Source organism: Ranitomeya imitator, chromosome 7 (genome assembly GCF_032444005.1).
Source record: "Ranitomeya imitator isolate aRanImi1 chromosome 7, aRanImi1.pri, whole genome shotgun sequence".
Lineage (NCBI taxonomy): Eukaryota > Metazoa > Chordata > Amphibia > Anura > Dendrobatidae > Ranitomeya > Ranitomeya imitator.
Window position 1 is genome coordinate 37,800,446 of NC_091288.1, and position 25,215 is coordinate 37,825,660.

At 49.0% G+C, this 25,215-nt stretch overlaps 1 protein-coding gene across 2 annotated transcripts in view; it reads right to left on the minus strand.

Moving 5' to 3' along the window:
* Window positions 1–25,215, minus strand: part of TTC21B (tetratricopeptide repeat domain 21B) — a 117,566-nt gene that overhangs the window by 34,029 nt on the left and 58,322 nt on the right. For both annotated transcript variants that reach the window (XM_069733071.1, XM_069733072.1), the window contains exons 17-20: window positions 24,803–24,913; window positions 24,588–24,726; window positions 20,106–20,212; window positions 19,293–19,481 (exon numbers count right to left, since the gene is read on the minus strand). In XM_069733071.1, the coding sequence (XP_069589172.1) occupies window positions 19,293–19,481; window positions 20,106–20,212; window positions 24,588–24,726; window positions 24,803–24,913 (546 nt within the window). The remainder of the gene's footprint in view (window positions 1–19,292; window positions 19,482–20,105; window positions 20,213–24,587; window positions 24,727–24,802; window positions 24,914–25,215) is intronic.

A 25,215-nucleotide genomic window follows, 5' to 3' on the forward strand; every position in this document is an offset into this window, starting at 1 on the left:
CAGTTCTCAAATCTGCAGTTGTGCTTGGTTGAGGGGCAGTTTCAGGCAAATCCACGTCACTTGTGTCCCTCCAAAAACCAGAACCCGGCCTTGCCGCGCCACCAATTTCCAGTGGCCCCGGAAAAGCTTCCTCATTAAAAATATAATCATCCCCATCATCCTCCTCGTCCTCCTCCTCCTCTTCGCCTGCTAACTCGTCCTGTACACTGCCCTGGCCAGACAATGGCTGACTGTCATCAAGGCTTTCCTCTTCCTCAGCTGCAGACGCCTGATCCTTTATGTGCATCAAACTTTGCATCAGCAGACGCATTAGGGGGATGCTCATGCTTATTATGGCGTTGTCTGCACTAACCAGCCGTGTGCATTCCTCAAAACACTGAAGGACTTGACACATGTCTTGAATCTTCGACCACTGCACACCTGACAACTCCATGTCTGCCATCCTACTGCCTGCCCGTGTATGTGTATCCTCCCACAAAAACATAACAGCCCGCCTCTGTTCGCACAGTCTCTGAAGCATGTGCAGTGTTGAGTTCCACCTTGTTGCAACGTCTATGATTAGGCGATGCTGGGGAAGGTTCAAAGAACGCTGATAGGTCTGCATACGGCTGGAGTGTACGGGCGAACGGCGGATATGTGAGCAAAGTCCACGCACTTTGAGGAGCAGGTCGGATAACCCCGGATAACTTTTCAGGAAGCACTGCACCACCAGGTTTAAGGTGTGAGCCAGGCAAGGAATATGTTTCAGTTGGGAAAGGGAGATGGCAGCCATGAAATTCCTTCCGTTATCACTCACTACCTTGCCTGCCTCAAGATCTACAGTACCCAGCCACGACTGCGTTTCTTTCTGCAAGAACTCGGACAGAACTTCCGCGGTGTGTCTGTTGTCGCCCAAACACTTCATAGCCAATACAGCCTGCTGACGTTTGCCAGTAGCTGCCCCATAATGGGAGACCTGGTGTGCAACAGTGGCAGCTGCGGATGGAGTGGTTGTGCGACTGCGGTCTGTGGACGAGCTCTCGCTTCTGCAGGAGGACGAAGAGGAGGAGGAGGGGGTGCGAACGGCTACAGCCAACTGTTTCCTAGACCGTGGGCTAGGCAGAACTGTCCCAAACTTGCTGTCCCCTGTGGACCCTGCATCCACCACATTTACCCAGTGTGCCGTGATGGACACGTAACGTCCCTGGCCATGCCTACTGGTCCATGCATCTGTTGTCAGGTGCACCTTTGTGCTCACAGATTGCCTGAGTGCATGGACGATGCGCTCTTTAACATGCTGGTGGAGGGCTGGGATGGCTTTTCTGGAAAAAAAGTGTCGACTGGGTAGCTCGTAGCGTGGTACAGCGTAGTCCATCAGGGCTTTGAAAGCTTCGCTTTCAACTAACCGGTAGGGCATCATCTCTAACGAGATTAGTCTAGCTATGTGGGCGTTCAAACCCTGTGTACGCGGATGCGAGGCTAAGTACTTCCTTTTTCTAACCATAGTCTCATGTAGGGTGAGCTGGACTGTAGAGCTGGAGATCGTGGAACTAGCGGGGGTGCCGGTGGACATGGCAGACTGAGAAACGGTGGGAGATGGTATTGTTGCCGCCGGTGCCCTAGATGCAGTGTTTCCTACTACAAAACTGGTGATTCCCTGACCCTGACTGCTTTGGCCTGGCAAAGAAACCTGCACAGATACTGCAGGTGGTGCGGAAAATGGTGGCCCTACACTGCCGGAAGGGATGTTGCGTTTCTGACTAGCTTCATTGGCCGAGGGTGCTACAACCTTAAGGGACGTTTGGTAGTTAGTCCAGGCTTGCAAATGCATGGTGGTTAAATGTCTATGCATGCAACTTGTATTGAGACTTTTCAGATTCTGTCCTCTACTTAAGGTAGTTGAACATTTTTGAGATGACTTTGCGCTGATCAATTGGATGTTGTTTAAAAAAATGCCAGACTGCACTCTTTCTAGCATCGGATACCTTTTCAGGCATTGCAGACTGAGCTTTAAGCGGATGGCCACGCTGTCCTCCAACAGGTTTTGGCTTTGCCACGCTTTTTGGGCAAGATAAGGGCCCGGCAGATGGAACCTGTTGCGATGTTGATACCTGCTGCGGCCCCTCCTCCTCCGCTTCAGAACTGCTGCCGCCTGCACCCTGTTCCCCCAATGGCTGCCAATCGGGGTCAAGAACTGGGTCATTTATTACCTCTTCTTGTAGCTCGTGTGCAACTTCGTCGGTGTCACCGTGTCGGTCGGTGGTATAGCGTTCGTGATGGGGCAACATAGTCTCATCAGGGTCTGATTCTTGATCATTACCCTGCGAGGGCAATGTTGTGGTCTGAGTCAAAGGACCAGCATAGTAGTCTGGCTGTGGCTGTGCATCAGTGCACTCCATGTCAGATTCAACTTGTAATGGGCATGGACTGTTAACTGCTTCACTTTCTAAGCCAGGGACGGTATGTGTAAAGAGCTCCATGGAGTAACCCGTTGTGTCGCCTGCTGCATTCTTCTCTGTTGTTGTTTTTGCTGAAGAGGACAAGGAAGCGACTTGTCCCTGACCGTGAACATCCACTAACGACGCGCTGCTTTGACATTTACCAGTTTCACGAGAGGAGGCAAAAGAGCTAGAGGCTGAGTCAGCAAGATAAGCCAAAACTTGCTCTTGCTGCTCCGGCTTTAAAAGCGGTTTTCCTACTCCCAGAAAAGGGAGCGTTCGAGGCCTTGTGTAGCCAGACGACGAACCTGGCTCCACAGCTCCAGACTTAGGTGCAATATTTTTTTTCCCACCACCAGCTGATGCTTCACCACTACCACTACCCTCATTACCAGCTGACAATGAACGCCCCCGGCCACGAATTCTTCCACCATACTTCCTCATTGTTTTAAAAACGTAAACAAACTAACGGTATTTGTTGCTGTCACACAAATTACACAGTGAGCTATAACTTCAGTATGATTTAGCTACCCCTTTACAGGTGAGTGAGACCACAACGAAAATCAGGCACAATGTTACACACTCTGTTGTTGGTGGCAACAAATGAGAGAGATGCCACACACGCAGGACTGTCACTGAAGCACAAATGTAAATATTAATCTCCCACTGATTTGATTTTTTTTTTTTTTTCAGGGAGACTTTAGGAAAAAAAAATAATAGAATAAAATGATTTTTTCAGGAAGAATTTAGAAACCAAATAAAATAAAATGATTTTTTCAGGGAGAATTTAGAAAACAAATAAAACAAAAAAAGGCTTTCTATGGCCCACTGAGTGAGAGATGACGCACACAGGAGTCAGGAGTGGCACACAAGCCCAGAGGCCAATATTTATCTCCCACTGATTGATGTAGTGATTTTTTCAGGTAGATTTTGGAACCCAAATCAAGCTAAAAAAATAATAGGCTTTCTATGGCCCACAATTGGAGAGAGAGAGAGAGAGAGATGGCACACCCAGGAGTCAAGACTGGCACACAAGCAGAAAGGGCAATATTAATCTCCCACTGATTTGTTTTTTTTTGTTTTTTCAGGGAGACTTTAGGAAAAAAAATAATAGAATAAAATGATTTTTTCAGGAAGAATTTAGAAACCAAATAAAATAAAATGATTTTTTCAGGGAGAATTTAGAAAACAAATAAAACAAAAAACAGGATTTTTGGTTGCTTACCGTAAAATCTGTTTCTCGGAGCCTTCATTGGGGGACACAGGAACCATGGGTGTATGCTGCTGCCACTAGGAGGCTGACACTATGCAAATAAAAAAAGTTAGCTCCTCCTCTGCAGTATACACCCTACCGACAGGAAGTAGGATATTCAGTTAGTGAGAAAGCAGTAGGAGAAGCAACATGTAAAATAAATAATAATAATATAATTAAAATAATCTTTATTTATAGCGCGCTAACAAATTCCGCAGCGCTTCACAGTTTAACAGTTTCAAACACTCAGAGTGTTCCAAGAAACTCAAACGTAAACAGTATAACACAATAAACAGAGCTGTTCAACTTGGGAGGGTGCTGTGTCCCCCAATGAAGGCTCCGAGAAACAGATTTTACGGTAAGCAACCAAAAATCCTGTTTTCTCTATCGCCTTTCATTGGGGGACACAGGAACCATGGGACGTCCCAAAGCAGTCCCTGGGGTGGGAAAAAACAGCCTTCCATCAGGTCAAAAGACTCAACACTGCCGCCTGCAGGATCCTTCTGCCTTGGCTGGCAACCGCCAAAGTGTAGGCGAACGTGTGGATGGAAGACCAGGTTGCCGCTTTGCAGAGCCGTAGGGCGGAAGCCCTGTGGTGCACCACCCAGGAGTCACAGACTGCCCAGGTCGGGTGAGACTTTATCCCCAGAGGGGGCACTCTGTACTTGACCTGGTAGGCCTACAAATTGCCGTTCTGAACCAGCGAGCAATAGTCGCCTTGGAAACCGGCAGGCCTCTGCGCGTGCCATCAGGAATGACGAAAAGAGAATCCGTCTTCTGGAAAGCGGACGTTCTATCCAGGTAGATCCTCACTGCCCTAACGAGGTCCAGCTTGGTCAACGATCGCTCCAGAGGATGAGTCGGAGCTGGGCAAAGGGAAAGTAGAACGATGCTCTCGTTGAGGTGGAAGGTGGAAACCACCCTAGTAAGGAAGGAAGGCAGAGACCTGAGGACCACCTTGTCCTGGCGGATGACCAAGGAAGGAGGTCGGCGAGAGAGGGCCACCAACTCGGAAACGCGGCGGATGATGGCCACAAGAAAGGCCACCTTCCAAAATAGAAGAGAGACAGGGGAACCTCCGCGAGAGGCTCAAAGGGGAAACCCTCAGAACGTCCAGTACCAGATTTATATCCCATGAATCCACAGGGCCCTGAACGGAGGGACAGCATGGGCCACTCCTTGAAGGGAGGTCTTAACCTGTGGCCGAGAAGATACAGTCTTCTGAAAAAGGATGGAGAGCGCAGAAACCTGGCCCTTCAGAGAACTAAACGCAAGGCCCGAGTCCAGACCTGCCCGAAGGAAAACCAAAATGGAAGGCAAGGAAAGGGACCTATGTAAAATGCAGTTGGACTCGCACCAACGGAAATAAGCCTTCCAGGTACGAAAATAAATCCTGGAAGGCAAAGGCTTCCTAGCCTGGATCATGGTGTGAATCACCCGGTCCGAAAGGCCGGACGTTCTTAGAACTGCGGTATGAACAGCCACGCCGTTAAACTGAGCGACCGAGAATTCGGGTGGCAAATCGTACCCTGAGACAGCAGGTCGGGCCTGTCCGGAAGGCGCCAAGAAGCATCCGCGAGGAGATTGACGGTCTCCGCAAGCCAAGCTCTCCTGGGCCAGTCCGGGCAATCAGAAAACCGGCACCCCTTCCGCTTTGAACTTTACCAACAGCTTGGGAAGTAAGGGCAGGAGTGGGAATAGATAGGGCAGCACGGACTGCAACCAAGGAATGGCCAGAGCGCCGACGCCACCTGCGAGGGGGGTCGCGAGACCTGGAGATGAACAGAGGAACATTCCTGTACCTGTCCCCCATCGAAGACTAATCTGATGGAAAATCTACAGATGTCAGGGCCATTCCCCTGCCGCGAGACCCTCGTGGCTGAGGAAGCCGGCGGCACAATTGTCCACGCCGGGAATATGCACCGCGGATATCACCGGAACCATTGCCTCTGCCCAGAGTAGGATCTTTGATACCTCGGCCAAGGAGCTCCGAGTCCCCCCTAGAAGGTTGACATATGCCACCGCCGTGGCATTGTCCGCTGGATTCGGATAGGAAGACCACTGAGAATCCTTTCCCAGAGACGAAGGGAGGGAGGATGGCCCGAAACTCGAGGACGTTGATCGGTAGAGAAGACTCCTACGCCAACCAATGACCCTGAACAGACAGGTGGCGAAACACCGCGCCCCAGCCGAGCAGGCTGGCGTCCATCATCACCACCCGCCAGAGAATTGGAAGGAAAGACCTGCCCTGGGGGATGAGAGGTAATGTCAGCCACCAGATGAGGGACCGCTTGACCTGGTAAGAGAGTAGGATCGGACGATCCAGATAGAAGACAGACCTGTCCCAGTGAGACGGAATGGCCTGCTGAAGAGGTAGAGAGTGAAATTGGGCGAAGGAAATCGCTACCAATGTTGCCGCCATGCTCTCCAGAACCTTCATGGCCGATCGAAAGGAGAGCAGAGGACCTGGAGCCAGCGTACGTCCCAACGAGGGATGGATCTCTTATCTTCGGGGAGGAAGACTTTGGTCTGACAAGTGTCGAAGAGCATGCCCAGAAAGACAAGGTGCTGGTAGGGAACAAGACAGGATTTCTTCCTGTTGACAAGCCACCTGAAATGGGCTAGAGTGTGGAGGACAATGGACGGGCTCTCATGAACCTGAGAAAAGGACGGAGCCTTGATGAGGATGTCGTTGAGTCACGGAAAAGTACCATTCCCCTGACTCTCAAGATGCCTATCAGCGCCGCCACGATCTTTGTGAAAACCCTGGGAGCGGTTGCGAGACCGTAAAGCAGGGCGACCAATTGGGAATGCTCCTGATGTACTGCAAAGTGCAGGAATCTGTGATGTCCTGGGGATATAGGGACATGAAATTAGGCGTCCAGAACGTCTATGGAGTACAGAAGCTCCTATGCCGAAATGGAAGTGATTACTGAACGAAGGGATTCCATTCCGAAGTTCGCAGATGGACCCTTTTATTTAGTAACTTAAGAACCGGGATTGGTTCGAGTAGAAGCCTGTGAATCCTTCTCTTTCTGGAAACGGGAACGATTACCTCCGCGCTGAGGAGAGAGGGGATGGCTGCAAAGAAACCTGAAAACAAGGTCGGGTCTTTGGAGGGCGAGATTCAAAGAAACGATCCCAGGGCTGAGAAGCGAAATTAATTTTGTATCCTGAGAATATCGCTTCCCTGACCCATGCATCCTCCATCGCCATAAGCCAAACGTCTTTGAAGAGAGGAAGGCAACCTCCTAGCTTGGGAGATGCGCCGGGATTCCAGGGAGAATCATGCCGAGGTACATCTTCCAGGTGTAGACCTGGTGGATCTTCCTTGGGAATAGCCGGAGAGCCAGGAAGAAGTGGACCTAAAGGAAAACTTCTTCCTATCCTGGCGCGCTTGCGACCTCTGCTGTAGAGGAAGAGGTCTGGGACCAAAAGACGTGATCTCTGAAAGGGCAAGGTGGTAAGTGCCTTCATAGAACACAGATCCGCTTGCCAGGCCTTAAGCCAAACTGTCAGGCGGATGGCCACGACATTGCTGGATGTCTGAGCTGCACGAGACGCGGCATCCAGGGAAGCAGAGACCAAATACTCGATCACATGAGAAAACCGGTTGGCAAGCCCCACTAGCTGATCTGGTTAGGCCCAGTCAGAGTGCCTTGACGGAGTTGCTTTGCTCATTTGGCCACAGACTTTGAAACCCATGAGGAGGCAAAGGCCGGGCGAAGAGTGGACGCAGCCGCTTTGAAGGCTGACCTCGCCAAGGATTCTAAATGCCTACCATTAGATTCCTTCGAACGTGCTGCACCAGGAAAGGGGGGCCGGACTGTGTAGTCTGGAGACTGGCGGGCCCACGGAGGAGAAACTGTCCAGTTAGCGGTGCTCTGGGGAAAAGGATATAACACGCCGAGGCGCTGTCCTCTTTGAAAGCGTCTGGCCGGATTCTCTCTTTCTCTGGCCACCAGCTCCTCAAACTCAGAAACTTTGGAAGGTGGTTTGGACCGTCTAAACGAAACCGCCTGATCTGCGGGTTCCGTAGCGGAATCTTTGATGCTACAGGCTTGGTTAACTGCAGCAATGAGGTTCTGAACCATATCCCTGCTAGCGATTTGGTTAGAATCCAGCTTCAACACATCTTCCGAAGGTGCATCCGAGAACGCTTCGCGTTCCTGTCTAGATCCTTTGCGGCCAATCTTAGTAGACTCGGACAGAGCCTCCTGTGATCCGCTAGCCACAGCAGAAGATGTGATGTCATGGCAACCTATCCGGCGCAGACACTAGGGTCTGAGACACTTGGGTGAGATCGCAGGGATTGGGACAGAGAGGAGACGCACGCTGGGATAGGGGACTCACTCTCTCGGACAGCAGGGGTGTCCAGGGCGGTAGGCACCGCGGAGCCGTCGCAGTCCTGACAGAGGGAGGGAAATCTGCAAATGTAGGGCGAACATACAATGTGATGGACCAAAATAGCAGAAAAGGCAGGAGGACGGGAGAGTTCTGCCTTAGAATTAGACATAGCGCCCGAGGGTTAGGGGACGGAGGCAGAGGGAAGTGTCAGTCTGCTGTGTAGGGATACTCACAGCAGATGTCCTGTAGCTTCCAGGCTGTAGAGGAGCAGGTCCTGCGGACAGATGCACCGCTGGATGCGACGATCCCTGGCGACGCCTGAGGGACCATAAGATGGGCTGGATGCTGCACCAGGAAAGAGAGAGCAAAAGGCCCGCTATTAAAAACGGAAGAGGAGATGGAGCCGACAGCGCAAGCCTGGGGCAGGAAGATGGCGCTGGCTGTAGAGCGGTGGCTGGGAAGAAGTGGGCGGAGACAAGCGCACACACCAGGGAAACCAATATGGCGCCAGTTGCGGGCACTGCTATGGGGGGCGGAGCTAGACGCCCTGCAGGAAGAAGATACGGGCGGGAGAAAGCCCGCCCGAAGGAGAGCAAATGGGGGGCGGAGTTACTGCGCCAGAGTAGGCCCGAGAGGCCGGGGCCTAAATTAGAAACCGGCGACCGCCGCGCCGAAGTAGGTCTAAGAGGCCGGGGCCTAAATTGGAACCCGGCGGCCGTCGCGCCGGAGTAGGCCGGAAGCCGGGGCCTAGATTAGAAAACCGGCGGCAGTCGCGCCGGCGTAGACCTCCTAGGTTAGACGCCGGCGACCGCCAGATTGAGGGGAGAAGGAGGCGAATAAGCCATGGCGGTGGCGAACAACTCGCCTGTACCACTGAAAAAGGTAGCCCCTCAAATAGCGACGGAGCCCGCATTGAGACTGGAGGGGGGGGGGGGGAGGGGTTGGGGGGAGTTAAGGAGGCCTGAGCTGGGCAAAAGAGCTGCTGAAAAACCTGGCATTTCCCCTAGGAAAAGGCCCCCCACCTCCCTAAAGGGAATCCCTAACTTAAAGGTCCTGAAGGAGATAGATGGGACACCTTCTAAATACTCACCTTCTTCATCTGTATATCTTCTTCCGGAAAAAAACCTGAGGAAAGGAAATATACCTCATTATTCCGGATGCCGAAAAAGACGTCCTGAACTTGCTGGTGGACGTCCTCGTCTCCTCCAACCGACAGGCTCTGGTGGGCGAGTGGGTGGGGGACGGAGCCAGGACCGGACTTCTGAGCACGCTTGTGTGCCAGGATCATGGCTCTGCTGAGGGCTCTATGAGGATACGGGGTGGCAGTACACGCCGTACTCATAGTCCATAATGTGGGATTACAGGTGTGACTGTTCACCTTGTATCCCTCCAGAAAACCTGAAAGAAAAACGACGCACATTGAGGTAGATAAGGGTCTAATGAAAGACCCGTGTCCACCTCCTACTGACACTAAGCTAAACTGAATATCCTACTTCCTGTCGGTAGGGTGTATACTGCAGAGGAGGAGCTAACTTTTTTTATTTGCATAGTGTCAGCCTCCTAGTGGCAGCAGCATACACCCATGGTTCCTGTGTCCCCCAATGAAAGGCGATAGAGAAAAAGGCTTTCTATGGCCCACTGAGTGAGAGATGACGCACACAGGAGTCAGGAGTGGCACACAAGCCCAGAGGCCAATATTTATCTCCCACTGATTGATGTAGTGATTTTTTCAGGTAGATTTTGGAACCCAAATCAAGCTAAAAAAATAATAGGCTTTCTATGGCCCACAATTGGAGAGAGAGAGAGAGATGGCACACCCAGGAGTCAAGACTGGCACACAAGCAGAAAGGGCAATATTAATCTCCCACTGATTTGTTTTTTTTTGTTTTTTCAGGGAGACTTTAGGAAAAAAAATAATAGAATAAAATGATTTTTTCAGGAAGAATTTAGAAACCAAATAAAATAAAATGATTTTTTCAGGGAGAATTTAGAAAACAAATAAAACAAAAAAAGGCTTTCTATGGCCCACTGAGTGAGAGATGACGCACACAGGAGTCAGGAGTGGCACACAAGCCCAGAGGCCAATATTTATCTCCCACTGATTGATGTAGTGATTTTTTCAGGTAGATTTTGGAACCCAAATCAAGCTAAAAAAATAATAGGCTTTCTATGGCCCACAATTGGAGAGAGAGAGAGAGATGGCACACCCAGGAGTCAAGACTGGCACACAAGCAGAAAGGGCAATATTAATCTCCCACTGATTTTTTTTTTTTTTTTTTTCAGGGAGACTTTAGGAAAAAAAAATAATAGAATAAAATGATTTTTTCAGGGAGAATTTAGAAAACAAATAAAACAAAAAAAGGCTTTCTATGACCCACTGAGTGAGAGATGACGCACACAGGAGTCAGGAGTGGCACACAAGCCCAGAGGCCAATATTTATCTCCCACTTTTTTTTTTTTGTTCCAGGGAAAATTTATAAACCCAATAAAAAAAATAATAAATAGGCTTTCTATGGCCCACTATCTGAGAGAGAGAGATGGCACGCTTAGGACTGGCACACAAGCCCAAAGGCCAATATTAATCTCCCACTGATTGATTTATTGATTTTTTCAGGTAGAATTTAGAACCCAAATAAAGCAAAAAAAAAAAAAAAAGGGCTTTCTATGGCCCACTGAGTGAGTGATGATGCACACAGGAGTCAGGAGTGGCACACAAGCCCTGAGGCCAATATTTTTCTCCCACTGATTGATGTAGTGATATTTTCAGGTACATTTTAGAACCCAAATCAAGCAAAAAAATAAATAGGCTTTCTATGGCCCACTATTTGTGAGAGAGATGGCACGCTCAGGACTGGCACACAAGCCCAGAGGCCAATATTAATCTCCCACTTTTTTTTTTTGGTTCCAGGGAAAATTTATAAACCCAATAAAAAACATAATAAATAGGCTTTCTATGGCCCACTATCAGAGAGAGAGATGGCACGCTTAGGACTGGCACACAAGCCCAAAGGCCAATATTAATCTCCCACTGATTGATTTATTGATTTTTTCAGGTAGAATTTAGAACCCAAATAAAGCAAAAAAAAAAAAAAAAAAAAAATGGGCTTTCTATGGCCCACTGAGTGAGTGATGATGCACACAGGAGTCAGGAGTGGCACACAAGCCCTGAGGCCAATATTTTTCTCCCACTGATTGATGTAGTGATTTTTTCAGGTAGATTTTAGAACCAAAATCAAGCAAAAAAATAAATAGGCTTTCTATGGCCCACTGACAGAGATGGCACACACAGGAGTCAAGAGTGGCACACAAGCCCTGAGGCCAATATTTTTCTCCCACTGATTGATGTAGTGATTTTTTCAGGTAGATTTTATAACCCAAATCAAGCAAAAAAATAAATAGGCTTTCTATGGCCCACTGAGTGAGAGATTGCACACACAGGGATGGCACTCTAGCAGAAATGTCAATCTTAATCTCCCACAAAAAAAAAAAAAAAAAAAACAGGGAGTGTCCTTCAATTACTATCTCCGTGCAGTAATCTCAGCCAGGTATGGCAGGCAGCAATAAGGAGTGGACTGATGCACAAATTAAATAAAAAGTGTGGACAAACAAAAAAGATAGCTGTGCAGAAAGGAAGGAACAAGAGGATTTGTGCTTTGAAAAAACAGGATTTTTGGTTGCTTACCGTAAAATCTGTTTCTTGAAGCCTCCATTGGGGGACACAGGAACCATGGGTGTATGCAGCTGCCACTAGGAGGCTGACACTATGCAAATAACAAAATTAGCTCCTCCTCTGCAGTGTACACCCCACCGACTGGCATTAAACTCTTCAGTTAGTGAGAAAGCAGTAGGAGAAAGAACAAGGTTGAAAAACCATAACCACAAACTTGAGAACTGTAAACGTGAGAACAGTCAGAGAACATATAACAAAAACATTGGGAGGGTGCTGTGTCCCCCAATGGAGGCTTCAAGAAACAGATTTTACGGTAAGCAACCAAAAATCCTGTTTTCTTTATCGCCTCTCATTGGGGGACACAGGAACCATGGGACGTCCCAAAGCAGTCCCAAGGGCGGGAAAAACAGACTTCCATCAGGTCAGAGGACTCACCACTGCCGCCTGCAGGATCCTTCTGCCTAGGCTGGCGTCCGCCGATGCGTAGGTATGGACCTTGTAAAATTTGGCGAACGTGTGGATGGAAGACCAAGTTGCCGCTTTGCACAGCTGTAGGGCGGAAGCCCTGTGGTGCACCGCCCAGGAGGCGCCGACTGCCCGGGTAGAGTGAGCCTTAATCCCAGGAGGGGGCACTCTGTTCTTGACCCGGTAAGCCTCCAAGATTGCCATTCTGATCCATCGAGCAATAGTCGCTTTAGAAGCCGGCTGGCCTCTGCGCGTGCCATCAGGAATGACGAAAAAGGAATCCGTCTTCCGGAAAGTGGACGTTCTGTCCAGATAGATCCTCACAGCCCTGACAAGATCCAGCTTGTTCAATGATCGCTCCAGAGGATGAGTCGGAGCTGGACAAAAGGAAGGTAGAACGATGTCCTCGTTGAGGTGGAAGGTGGAAACCACCTTAGGAAGAAAAGAAGGTGGGGGCCGGAAGACCACCTTGTCCTGGTGAATGACCAAAAACGGAGGACGGCAAGACAGGGCCGCCAGCTCGGAAACGCGGCGAATGGACGTGATGGCCACAAGAAAGGCTACCTTCCATGATAAAACTGATAGAGGAATCTCCCTAAGAGGTTCAAAGGGAGAAACCTTCAGAACGTCCAGTACCAGGTTTAGGTCCCATGCCTCCACAGGGGCCCTGTACGGCGGGACGGCGTGGGCTACCCCCTGAAAGAAGGTCTTAACCTGTGGCCGAGAGGCCAAGGTCTTCTGAAAGAGGATGGAAAGCGCAGAGACCTGACCCTTCAGAGAACTAAGAGCCAGGCCCGAATCCAGTCCTGCCTGAAGGAAGGCCAAAAGAGAAGGCAGGGAAAAAACCATAGGCGGAAGGCGGTTGGACTCGCACCACCGGAAGTAGGCCTTCCAGGTGCGGTAGTAGATCCTGGAAGACGAAGGCTTCCGAGCCTGAATCATGGTGTGAATCACCCGGTCCGAAAGGCCAGACGCTCTCAGAACCGCGGTCTCAACAGCCACGCCGTTAAACTGAGCGACCGAGAATTCGGGTGGCAGATCGGACTCTGGGACAGCAGATCAGGCCTGTCTGGAAGGCGCCAGGGAGCGTCCGCGAGAAGGTTGACGAGCTCCGCGAACCAAGCTCTCCTGGGCCAATCCGGGGCGATCAGGATGACCGGCACCCCTTCCGCTTTGATCTTCTTCAACAGTTTGGGAAGTAATGGAAGGGGTGGGAACAGGTAGGGCAGCTCGAACTGTGACCAAGGAATGGCCAGAGCATCGACGCCCACTGCGAGAGGATCGCGGGACCTGGAGACGAACTGCGGAACCTTCCTGTTGACTCGGGATGCCGTGAGATCCACATCCGGAGTTCCCCATCGAAGACAAATCTGATGGAAGACCTCCGGATGTAAGGACCATTCCCCTGCCGCGAGGCCCTCGCGGCTGAGGAAGTCGGCGGCCCAGTTTTCCACGCCGGGGATATGCACCGCGGATATCACCGGAACCGTTGCCTCTGCCCAAAGGAGGATCTTGGATACCTCGGCAAGGGCCAAGGAGCTCCGAGTCCCCCCCTGATGGTTGACATATGCCACAGCCGTGGCGTTGTCCGTCTGGATCCGGACTGGAAGGCCCCTGAGAATCCTTTCCCAGTGGCGGAGGGACAGGAAGATGGCCCGAATTTCGAGGACGTTGATCGGCAGAGATGACTCCTGCAGCGACCAGCGGCCCTGGACCGTCAGGTGGCGAAAAACCGCACCCCAGCCGAGCAGGCTGGCGTCCGTTGTCACCACCTGCCAGTGAACTGGAAGGAAGGACCTGCCCTGGGAGATGAGAGGTGACGTCAGCCACCAGTTGAGAGAACGCCTGACCCGAAAGGAGAGTTTGATCGGTCGATCCAGGGAGAAGACCGACCTGTCCCACTGAGACAGAATGGCTTGCTGAAGGGGTCGCGAATGGAATTGGGCGAAGGGAATCGCTTTCAATGTAGCTACCATCCTCCCCAGAACCTTCATGGCCGAACGGAGGGAGGGAGGTCGAGGACCCTGGAGCAAGCGTATGTCCCGACAGAGAGTGGATCTCTTGTCTGTGGGAAGGAAGACTCTGCTCTGACGAGTATCGAAAAGCATGCCCAGAAAGATGATGCGCTGAGAAGGAATAAGGCAGGACTTCTTCCGGTTTACCAGCCACCCGAAACGGGCTAAGGTGTCGAGAGCAATGGACAGGCTTTCGTGGGCCTGAGCGAAGGACGGAGCCTTGATGAGGATGTCGTCGAGATATGGAAATAGGACCAGGCCTCTGACTCTCAAGATGGCCATCAGCGCCGCCATGATTTTCGTGAACACTCTTGGCGCGGTTGCGAGACCGAACGGCAGGGCGACGAACTGAAAATGATCTCGTTGCACTGCAAAGCGCAGGAAACGGTGATGTCCGGGAAATATCGGGACATGGAGGTAGGCGTCCTGGATATCTATTGAGCATAGAAACTCCTGAGCCTCCATGGAAGCAATTACTGAACGAAGGGATTCCATCCTGAAGTGTCTCAGGCGAACTCTCCTGTTCAGCAATTTGAGGTCCAGAATGGGGCGAACTTTGCCGTCTTTTTTTGGTACCACAAAAAGATTCAAGTAGAAACCCGTGAAGCGTTCCTTTTCTGGGACAGGAACGATTACCCCGGATTTGAGCAGAGAAGCGATGGCTGAGAAGAAGCCCGGAACTAGAGCGGGGTCTCTTGGAGGACGGGATTGGAAGAAACGATCCCGAGGTCGGGAAGCGAACTCTATTTTGTATCCCGAGGATACAACTTCCCTGATCCATGCGTCCTCTACTGCGGAAATCCAGACGTCCCTGAAAAGGAGAAGACGGCCGCCCAATCTGGGAGTTGGGCTGGAGTCTTGCCGAGAGTCATGCCGAGGTGGATCTTCCAGTCCTGGGCCTGGAGGATCTACCCTGGGAGAAACGAGGACGCCAGGACGGAGTGGGCCTAAAGGACACCGCCTTCTTCTCTTGACGTGCCTGTGGCCTCTGTTGCTGCTGGGAAAAGGAGTTTGACGCAGCGAAGCGACGAAAAGGCCGAAAAGAACGAAACTGTCGTCTAGGAGGAGGGCGACGAGGCTTAGCCTGGGGGAGAAGAGAACTTGTACCCCTGGTGGCGTCCTTAATTATTTGGTCCAGCTGGGAACCAAAGAGGCGAGAGCCCTGGAAGGGCAGACTAGTGAGGGACTTTTTGGAGGACAAGTCCGCCTGCCAGGCCTTGAGCCAAACGGTCCGGCGGATGGCAACGGCATTGCTGGAAGCTTGAGCCGCACAAGACGCGGCATCCAGGGAGGCGGAAACCAGGTATTCACCAGCATGGGAAATCTGGTTGGCAAGTTCCGCTAATTGCGCGGGAGGCGCCCCATCCAGGATACCCCGCCGAAGATCCTTGGCCCATTTTGAGATGGATTTTGAAGCCCAAGTGGACGCAAAAGCTGGACATAGAGCCGCTGAAGCCGCTTCAAAAGCAGATTTCGCGAAGGATTCTATAACTCTATCGTTAGAATCCTTCAGAGATGCTCCGCCGGACAGAGGAAGCACCGTGTTGGTGGACAGCCTGGAAACAGGGGGGTCCACCGAGGGAGATGCCGTCCAATTGGTGGTAAGTTCTGGAGAAAAAGGATATAACACACCCAGGCGTTTTGCCCTCTGAAAACGCCTAGTGGGGTTCTCTCTCTCTCTGGACACGATTTCCTCGAATTCAGGATGAGGAGCAAAAAATTTTGAAGGTGGTTTGGCCTGTCTGAACGAAACCGCCTGATCTGCGGGTTCCGTAGAGGGATCCTTGATGCCACATGTTTGGTTTATTGCCCCAATGAGGTTCTGGACTGTCTCACTCATGGTGGCGATTTGGTTAGGATCCAGCTCCGAAGTATCCTCCGAAGGCGCATCAGATAATGCCTCGCCTGACTCAGGGGAGGAGGATCGGTGGGACACCAACCGCGGGGGAGGGCCGAGCGGCGAGATGGAGCGCGAAGAGGACTCAGACCAACGTTCCTGTCTGGACCTCTTGTGGCTAATCAAGGAGGGCTCGGGCGGCGGTTCCTGCGACCCGCTGGCCACTGCAGGGGTCTGCAGGGGTAACCGATCCAGCGCGGACACTAGGGTTTGAGATACCCGTGTTAAATCGGCCACCGATTGTGACAGAGAGGCGGCCAACCCTGGGATGGGGGGATCACTCTCGGGCGGAACAGCCGGGGGATCCTGGGCGGTGGGAACAATCGGGCTGCTGCAGGACTGACACAGCGGGGAGGACTGACCTGAGGGAAGTTTGCTGTTACAGGACGAACATGCAAAGTACGTGACTAAGGCAGAAGATGAAGAGGTAGGGGGACGAGAGCGGCCCCCTTTAGAGGTAGACATTTTTAGGGACCCTGAAGATGCCAGTGGGTTAGGGGACAGTGGGCAGAGGGGGGTGTCAGTCTGCAGTGCAGCTACTCACGGACCCGGTCCTGGAAGATGTCCCACTTGTCCTCGGTGGAGAACTTCCCTGAGGTGCTGATTCTGCGATGCTGAGCCACAGAAGATGCGAGTGAAGGAGCGTGGCGCGCTGCGTGAGGCACTGCGAGGGCGGCTGCTGCTGTGGGAAGCGGTGCACACCGGCCGAGGGACCCACGAGGAAGGGGGTGGAGCCAGACGCAGAGGCGCTGGTGGGCAGGACGCAGTATGTCGGGCGGGAAAAAAAGCCCGCCCGCAGAACCGGAAGTGAGGAGCCGAGAAACCGGAAATAGGCCCCGGCCTAAGCCGGGACCTAAATTAGAGACCGGCGCCGCCGGAGAAGGGAACCGCGGCGCCGGAGCAGTGCGAAGCAGGAACTGAGAAGAGCGGCAGCCTGCCAAGGCTGTCCGGGAAAACGGAACTGGGGGGGTCGCGGCGCCAGAAGTAGGCCCCGGCAGAAGCCGGGACCTAAATTAGAGGCCGGCGCCGCCGGAAATTCGCGGAGAATCGCGGCGCTGGAGCGCCGCCGGAAAATCGCGGCGCCGGAGCGCCATCGGAGAATCGCGGCGCCGGAGCGCCGCCGGAGAATCGCGGCGTCGGAGCGCCGCAGAAAGTAAGTGGCACGGCATCCTGCCAAGGACGCCGTGCAGACACAGGACGCATTGGGGCCCCCGAGCAGAGAGACCGCAGGGGGAAGCGGCGTGGCAGCCTGCTAGGCTGTGACTCTGTAAGGGGCTGTGCGGCTGCAGGGAGAGAACTGCGGCCGCTAAGGAAGAAGAGCTTATGGCTGTCCCTGGGATCCCTCTAAAATAAACGCCATGAGGGAGGACAGGGGGACATCTGGAGAAAAGATCCCGGGGGAATGGAGGGGAAATACTCACCTAAACATCCCACGCCGTTACTAACCTGAGGGGAATGAGACGTCCACGGAGCTGTGATGGACGTCCTCGTCTCCTCCAACCGACAGGCTCTGGTAGGCGAGTGGGTGGGGAACGGAGCCAGGACCGGACTTCTAAGCACGCTTCTGTGCTAGGATCTTGGTCCTGGAGAGGGATCTATGAGGATACGGGGTGGCAGTACACGCCGTACTCATAGTCCGCATTGTGGGAATACAGGTATGACTGCTCACCCTGTATCCCTCCGGAAAAAACCTGAAAAGAAACGACTCACATTGAGGTAGATAAGGGTCTAATGAAAGACCCGTGTCCACCTCCTACTGACACTAAGCTAAACTGAAGAGTTTAATGCCAGTCGGTGGGGTGTACACTGCAGAGGAGGAGCTAATTTTGTTATTTGCATAGTGTCAGCCTCCTAGTGGCAGCAGCATACACCCATGGTTCCTGTGTCCCCCAATGAGAGGCGATAAAGAAAAGCAGTTGGTTTGCACAGCGGCGTACACACAGCAATGCAGCTATCAGGGAGCCTTCTAGGGCAGCCCAATGAGCTACAGCGCTGAGGGGAAAAAAAATAAAATAAATGTAGCTTCCACTGTCCCTGCACACCGAAGGTGGTGTTGGGCAGTGGAAATCGCTACAGCACAAGCGGTTTGGTGGTTAATGGACCCTGCCTAACGCTATCCCTGCTTCTGACGAAGCAGCAGCAACCTCTCCCTAAGCTCAGATCAGCAGCAGTAACATAGCGGTCGGCGGGAACGCCCCTTTATAGCCCCTGTGACGCCGCAGACAGCAAGCCAATCACTGCAATGCCCTTCTCTAAGATGGTGGGGACCAGGACCTATGTCATCACGCTGCCCACACTCTGCGTTTACCTTCATTGGCTGAGAAATGGCGCTTTTCGCGTCATTGAAACGCGACTTTGGCGCGAAAGTCGCGTACCGCATGGCCGACCCCGCACAGGGGTCGGATCGGGTTTCATGAAACCCGACTTTGCCAAAAGTCGGCGACTTTTGAAAATGAACGACCCGTTTCGCTCAACCCTAGTCACCACCCATCTTGAAAAGTTCCCCCCTCCCATAGAATAATGTGCCACAAACAGAAAGCTGATCTCACCAACCATCCCCATTTTATTTAGGTGTATCCATATAAATGGCCCACCCTGTATATATATATTTTTTGCTTTATGGCATTTACTTTACAGATTAAATAATTTTATACAGTGATAAAACAAGCTTTTGTGGTGATGCAGAAATACAGAATGTGTTTTTTTTTTCAAATTTCTTTACTTTTAAAGAGGGGAAAAGCAATAGTGGGGTCATTAGAATTTTTATTAAGATTTTTAATGTTTTTTAACTTTTTTTTTTTTTAAACTTTATATTCTCTTTTTAATCTCCATAGGGTGCTTAAATCTACGATGGCTTGTACTATACCACAGTATTACAATAAATAGCAAAAATCATAGAAAACACAGGCGGCATCCTTTGTGTGTGACGCAGGTGCAGCTCCTGAGACAACTCCACATACACACACCTGTATGTGCTATCACCGCCTACATTGGGGAGAGGTAATGTGACAATGAGCAGAGCAGGGGTAACCCCTGAAGCCCCCAGAGATATGCTGTAGTGGGACCTGAAGTAAGTAGATTATGTGTGAAAGCCAAAAGAACTTACTATATGGATGTACGGCCTCAAGGACTATAACAGACGTAGTCTACATCTCTGTTCCCGCGGCTCCGGTGCCGGAGTGAGCAGAAGTAACAGAAATAGACAGCGATGTCTGGTGACACTCCTCACCTTGTTGTCCGTCTCGCAGTAGACTAGAGCCTCTTTATAAAACTTGATGGCCTTCTCATAGTCTCGCTGGACGGCCGCGTGTCTTGCAATTTCTGCGGAGATTTCTGCTGCCAGAGACTTTTGGGAAGGGACAGCATCCGGCTGCTCGAGCTGAGCTCTCTTCAGCACCCTGGCTTGTATCTCCCGGGACTGGTAACAGAATATTTAGAATACATGTCTGTAAATCAAAGAAGTCCTCCATCTCTGAAAAAGTGACGCCCTACCCTCTGATAGGCAACCAATGTCAGATAAGTTCTGGCTCCTAGTACCATCGTAAGTGGTTAATAGCAGCGATCAGAGACAAGCTCCGATCACTGCTGTTACAGGCAGATGTTGGCTGTATTACACAGCCGGCATCCCCAGGTATGGTGCGGGCTCAGCTCCCAACTCCGCTCCACAGATCCACACCTTACATTTACAACGGATGTCGGGAAGAGTTTAGAAGGGATTTTCAGGCATTTTTCAATATCCGCCTATTTTTTACCAGGATTTCCTTTTCCTACAATAGACGATAATACATTTTGAACATCGAGGTTCCAGCTAAGAGCGTAATTCAATATATTTTAAGACGTCACACAACTTTCCACTACATTTTGTTTCAATTTATCACGATTTTTCAAGATCACCGATTGCCATCATCCTGTAAGAACCTCCATGGTTTACATCCAATTAATAATGTGTCCATCACAAGCAGTATCTGCTAAATCTGGAAGACCCCTGTAAAGTTATGTAACATGTGTGATGTGAGCAAACATAAGAAAGCCTGAGGATTACCCTCTGTAAAGACACAATCGCATCTTCCGTCTTTTCCATCTTACTGTAAGTTTTAGCAAGAAGAACCAGGTAGCGGCTGTCGTCCATGAGCGGCGATAATTCATTGACTAAAGAGGACGAAACAAAAGTGATGGATGGGATTAACCCTCACACACAACACAATAGACTTCTTGTATAAAAATTACAATATTGTAGGCACCCCCCCCCCCCACACCAAAAAAAAAAGAATGGACACGCAATGGGGGCATGTCAAAGCGCTCTTAATACATGGAGACACCCCCAATGCACTTCTAGACTGGGATCACTGTTATTATAGTACTGGGCCCTATACAGCCATACGTAAAACCTAAACCCAGGTATATGTATAAGACCTAAACCCAGGTATATGTATAAGACCTAAACCCAGGTATATATATAAGACATAAACCCAGGTATATGTATAAGACCTAAACCCAGGTATATGTATAAGACCTAAACCCAGCTATATGTATAAGACCTAAACCCAGGTATATATATAAGACCTAAACACAGGTATATGTATAAGACCTAAACCCAGCTATATGTATAAGACCTAAACCCAGGTATATATATAAGACCTAAACCCAGGTATATGTATAAGACCTAAACACAGGTATATATATAAGACATAAACCCAGGTATATGTATAAGACCTAAACACAGGTATATGTATAAGACCTAAACCCAGCTATATGTATAAGACCTAAACCCAGGTATATGTATAAGACCTAAACCCAGGTATATATATAAGACATAAACCCAGGTATATGTATAAGACCTAAACCCAGGTATATGTATAAGACCTAAACCCAGCTATATGTATAAGACCTAAACCCAGGTATATATATAAGACCTAAACACAGGTATATGTATAAGACCTAAACCCAGGTATATATATAAGACATAAACCCAGGTATATGTATAAGACCTAAACCCAGGTATATGTATAAGACCTAAACACAGGTATATGTATAAGACCTAAACCCAGGTATATGTATAAGACCTAAACACAGGTATATGTATAAGACCTAAACCCAGCTATATGTATAAGACCTAAACCCAGGTATATATATAAGACATAAACCCAGGTATATGTATAAAACCTAAACACAGGTATATGTATAAGACCTAAACCCAGGTATATATATAAGACATAAACCCAGGTATAAGACCTAAACCCAGGTATATGTATAAGACCTAAACCCAGGTATACATATAAGACATAAACCCAGGTATAAGAGCTAAACCCAGGTATAAGAGTTAAACCCAGGTATAAGAGCTAAACCCAGGTATAAGAGCTAAACCCAGGTATAAGAGCTAAATCCAGGTATATGTATAAGACCTAAACCCAGGTATAAGAGCTAAACCCAGCTATATGTATAAGACCTAAACCCAGGTATAAGAGCTAAACCCAGGTATAAGAGCTAAACCCAGCTATATGTATAAGACCTAAACCCAGGTATAAGAGCTAAACCCAGGTATAAGACCTAAACCCAGGTATATGTATAAGACCTAAACCCAGGTATATGTATAAGACCTAAACCCAGGTATATGTATATATAAGACATAAACCCAGGTATAAGACCTAAACCCAGGTATATGTATAAGACCTAAACCCAGGTATACATATCAGACCTAAACCCAGGTAAAAAACCTAAACCAGGGTATATGTATCAGACCTAAACCCAGGTATAAAACCTAAACCGAGGTATATGTATAAGACCTAAACCCAGGTAAAAGACCAAAACCCAGGTATAAGAGCTAAACCCAGCTATATGTATAAGACCTAAACCCAGGTATAAGAGCTAAACCCAGCTATATGTATAAGACCTAAACCCAGGTATAAGAGCTAAACCCAGGTATAAGACCTAAACCCAGGTATATGTATAAGACCTAAACCCAGGTATATGTATAAGACCTAAACCCAGGTATATGTATATATAAGACATAAACCCAGGTATAAGACCTAAACCCAGGTATATGTATAAGACCTAAACCCAGGTATACATATCAGACCTAAACCCAGGTAAAAAACCTAAACCAGGGTATATGTATCAGACCTAAACCCAGGTATAAAACCTAAACCGAGGTATATGTATAAGACCTAAACCCAGGTAAAAGACCAAAACCCAGGTATAAGAGCTAAACCCAGCTATATGTATAAGACCTAAACCCAGGTATAAGAGCTAAACCCAGCTATATGTATAAGACCTAAACCCAGGTATAAGAGCTAAACCCAGGTATAAGACCTAAACCCAGGTATATGTATAAGACCTAAACCCAGGTATATGTATAAGACCTAAACCCAGGTATATGTATATATAAGACATAAACCCAGGTATAAGACCTAAACCCAGGTATATGTATAAGACCTAAACCCAGGTATACATATCAGACCTAAACCCAGGTAAAAAACCTAAACCAGGGTATATGTATCAGACCTAAACCCAGGTATAAAACCTAAACCGAGGTATATGTATAAGACCTAAACCCAGGTAAAAGACCAAAACCCAGGTATAAGAGCTAAACCCAGCTATATGTATAAGACCTAAACCCAGGTATAAGAGCTAAACCCAGGTATAAGAGCTAAACGCAGGTATAAGAGCTAAACCCAGGTATATGTATAAGACCTAAACCCAGGTATACATATCAGACCTAAACCCAGGTAAAAAACCTAAACCAGGGTATATGTATCAGACCTAAACCCAGGTATAAAACCTAAACCGAGGTATATGTATAAGACCTAAACCCAGGTAAAAGACCTAAACCCAGGTATAAGAGCTAAACCCAGCTATATGTATAAGACCTAAACCCAGGTATAAGAGCTAAACCCAGGTATAAGAGCTAAACTCAGGTATAAGAGCTAAACCCAGGTATATGTATAAGACCTAAACCCAGGTATAAGACCTAAACCAGGTATATGTATAAGACCTAAACCCAGGTAAAAAACCTAAACCAGGGTATATGTATCAGACCTAAACCCAGGTATAAAACCTAAACCAGGGTATATGTATAAGACCTAAACCCAGGTATAAGAGCTAAACCCAGGTATAAGAGCTAAACCCAGCTATATGTATAAGACCTAAACCCAGGTATAAGAGCTAAACCCAGGTATATGTATAAGACCTAAACCCAGGTATATGTATAAGACCTAAACCCAGATATATATATATATATATATATATATATATATATATATATATATATAAGACATAAACCCAGGTATAAGAGCTAAACCCAGGTATATGTATAAGACCTAAACCCAGGTATAAGAGCTAAACCCAGGTATATGTATAAGACCTGAACCCAGGTATAAGACCTAAACCCAGGTATAAGAGCTAAACCCAGGTATATGTATAAGACCTAAACCCAGGTATAAGAGCTAAACCCAGGTATAAGAGCTAAACCCAGCTATATGTATAAGACCTAAACCCAGGTATAAGAGCTAAACCCAGGTATATGTATAAGACCTAAACCCAGGTATATGTATAAGACCTAAACCCAGGTATATGTATAAGGCCTAAACCCAGGTATATGTATAGATATATGGCGCTGGGAAAGGTCAGAGAGGCCCGGCGCCTGCGCACTGCAATACTTTGCTCTGCCCTCAACAGGACAGACAAAGTACACCTGCGCCGGAGCCGCAGCGTGAAGACCAGAAGAGGACATCATCGTAAGAATATGGGAGGCCCCTGACCGGACCGCGACGCCTATCAGACCGGACCGCAGCGGGACCGCCCTTGGGAGAGTATAATCTAACCTCTTTTTCTCATCTTTCAGGATACATCGGGGGCTTATCTACAGCATTACACAATGCTGTAGATAAGCCCCTGATGCCGGTGGGCTTAGCTCACCTTTGATTTTGGGGGTGACTGGTTCTCTTTAACTCTGCTGCGATGGACGCAGAATAAATCGACATTTGCAAATTTCAAATTGGCAGCACCGGCAAAATTAATCTGTGGTTTATCTCTGCAGGGTGTGGATGACATTTTGTGTAAAATAAGCAGATTTCCCGTGAGCAAAGCCACAGTGAAAAATCCGCTATGTGTAGGACCCATAGGAATGTTCTTAGAGTTAATAAAAAAAGATCCATTACTTTTCTGATAAATCATGTGCCATCCCAACAGTGCCACTACGTGGCTCCATTTACTCACAAGCCCACTGCAGACAATCACTGGCTGCAGCGGTCTAGTGCTATCCACTGGCCGTCATGGCCAATGTTTGTCTGTGGCAGCCACACAGATCAACTGGAAGCAGCAGTGGATGCTCAGTGCTGGACCAGGGGAGGGTAAGTAAAGAAGTTTTTTTTTTTTTTTTAACTGGGCATATAGGGAAAGTTTTTTAAAACTCCTTTAATACCATTCACACTATTACGGAAGCACCAGTGAATTTGGTACGGGGGCTGGAATAGTCACTTCCTCTGGGCCCCCGATCTGTTTGGACCCTAAGTAGCACACGCCATACCCGCCTCGTGATCCAGCGCCTGCTGAAGGACCCGCTCAGCTTTTTCATATTGCTTCAGTTTAAGCAAGAGCTCCGCCAAGTCGTATCGGAGGAAGTTCTGATGGCCGCTTTTCAGGGCGGTTTCATAGTAGCTAATCGCCTAGTAATATAAAAACAGAAATATTAGTACCTTACACATTACCTGAAAAAGAAGATGAAGCAGTGAGAGGCAGAACCTTGGTGTAATTATGAGTCTTGATCAAGGCTTTCCCGATTTTGCTGGCGAGCGCTCCATCTTTAGGATTCTTCTTTAATGCCTGTTCATAGATCTCAATGGCTTTTTCGGGCTATTATGGCATAAAAAATCATCATCAGTAAATATGCACTGTTGTAAATATACCGTACTTCAGAGGATTAAAGCTCCCGCAATCTAGCAAATCAAACGCTCAGTTGGCAGAGACAGAAGCGGTTAATAATCCATTCTGTCTTCTCTCTCCAGCCTAACAAGGGCTCAGTGTGTGCAGAGAGTACAGACGGCCTCCAGATCTGCTCTGTTTTCCCTCAAAGCTGCGGCTCAATGTATTTTCTTATAAAACATTATCTCGTTGTTAAAAGGGTATCTGCATTTTATGAAATGACGGCATGTCGC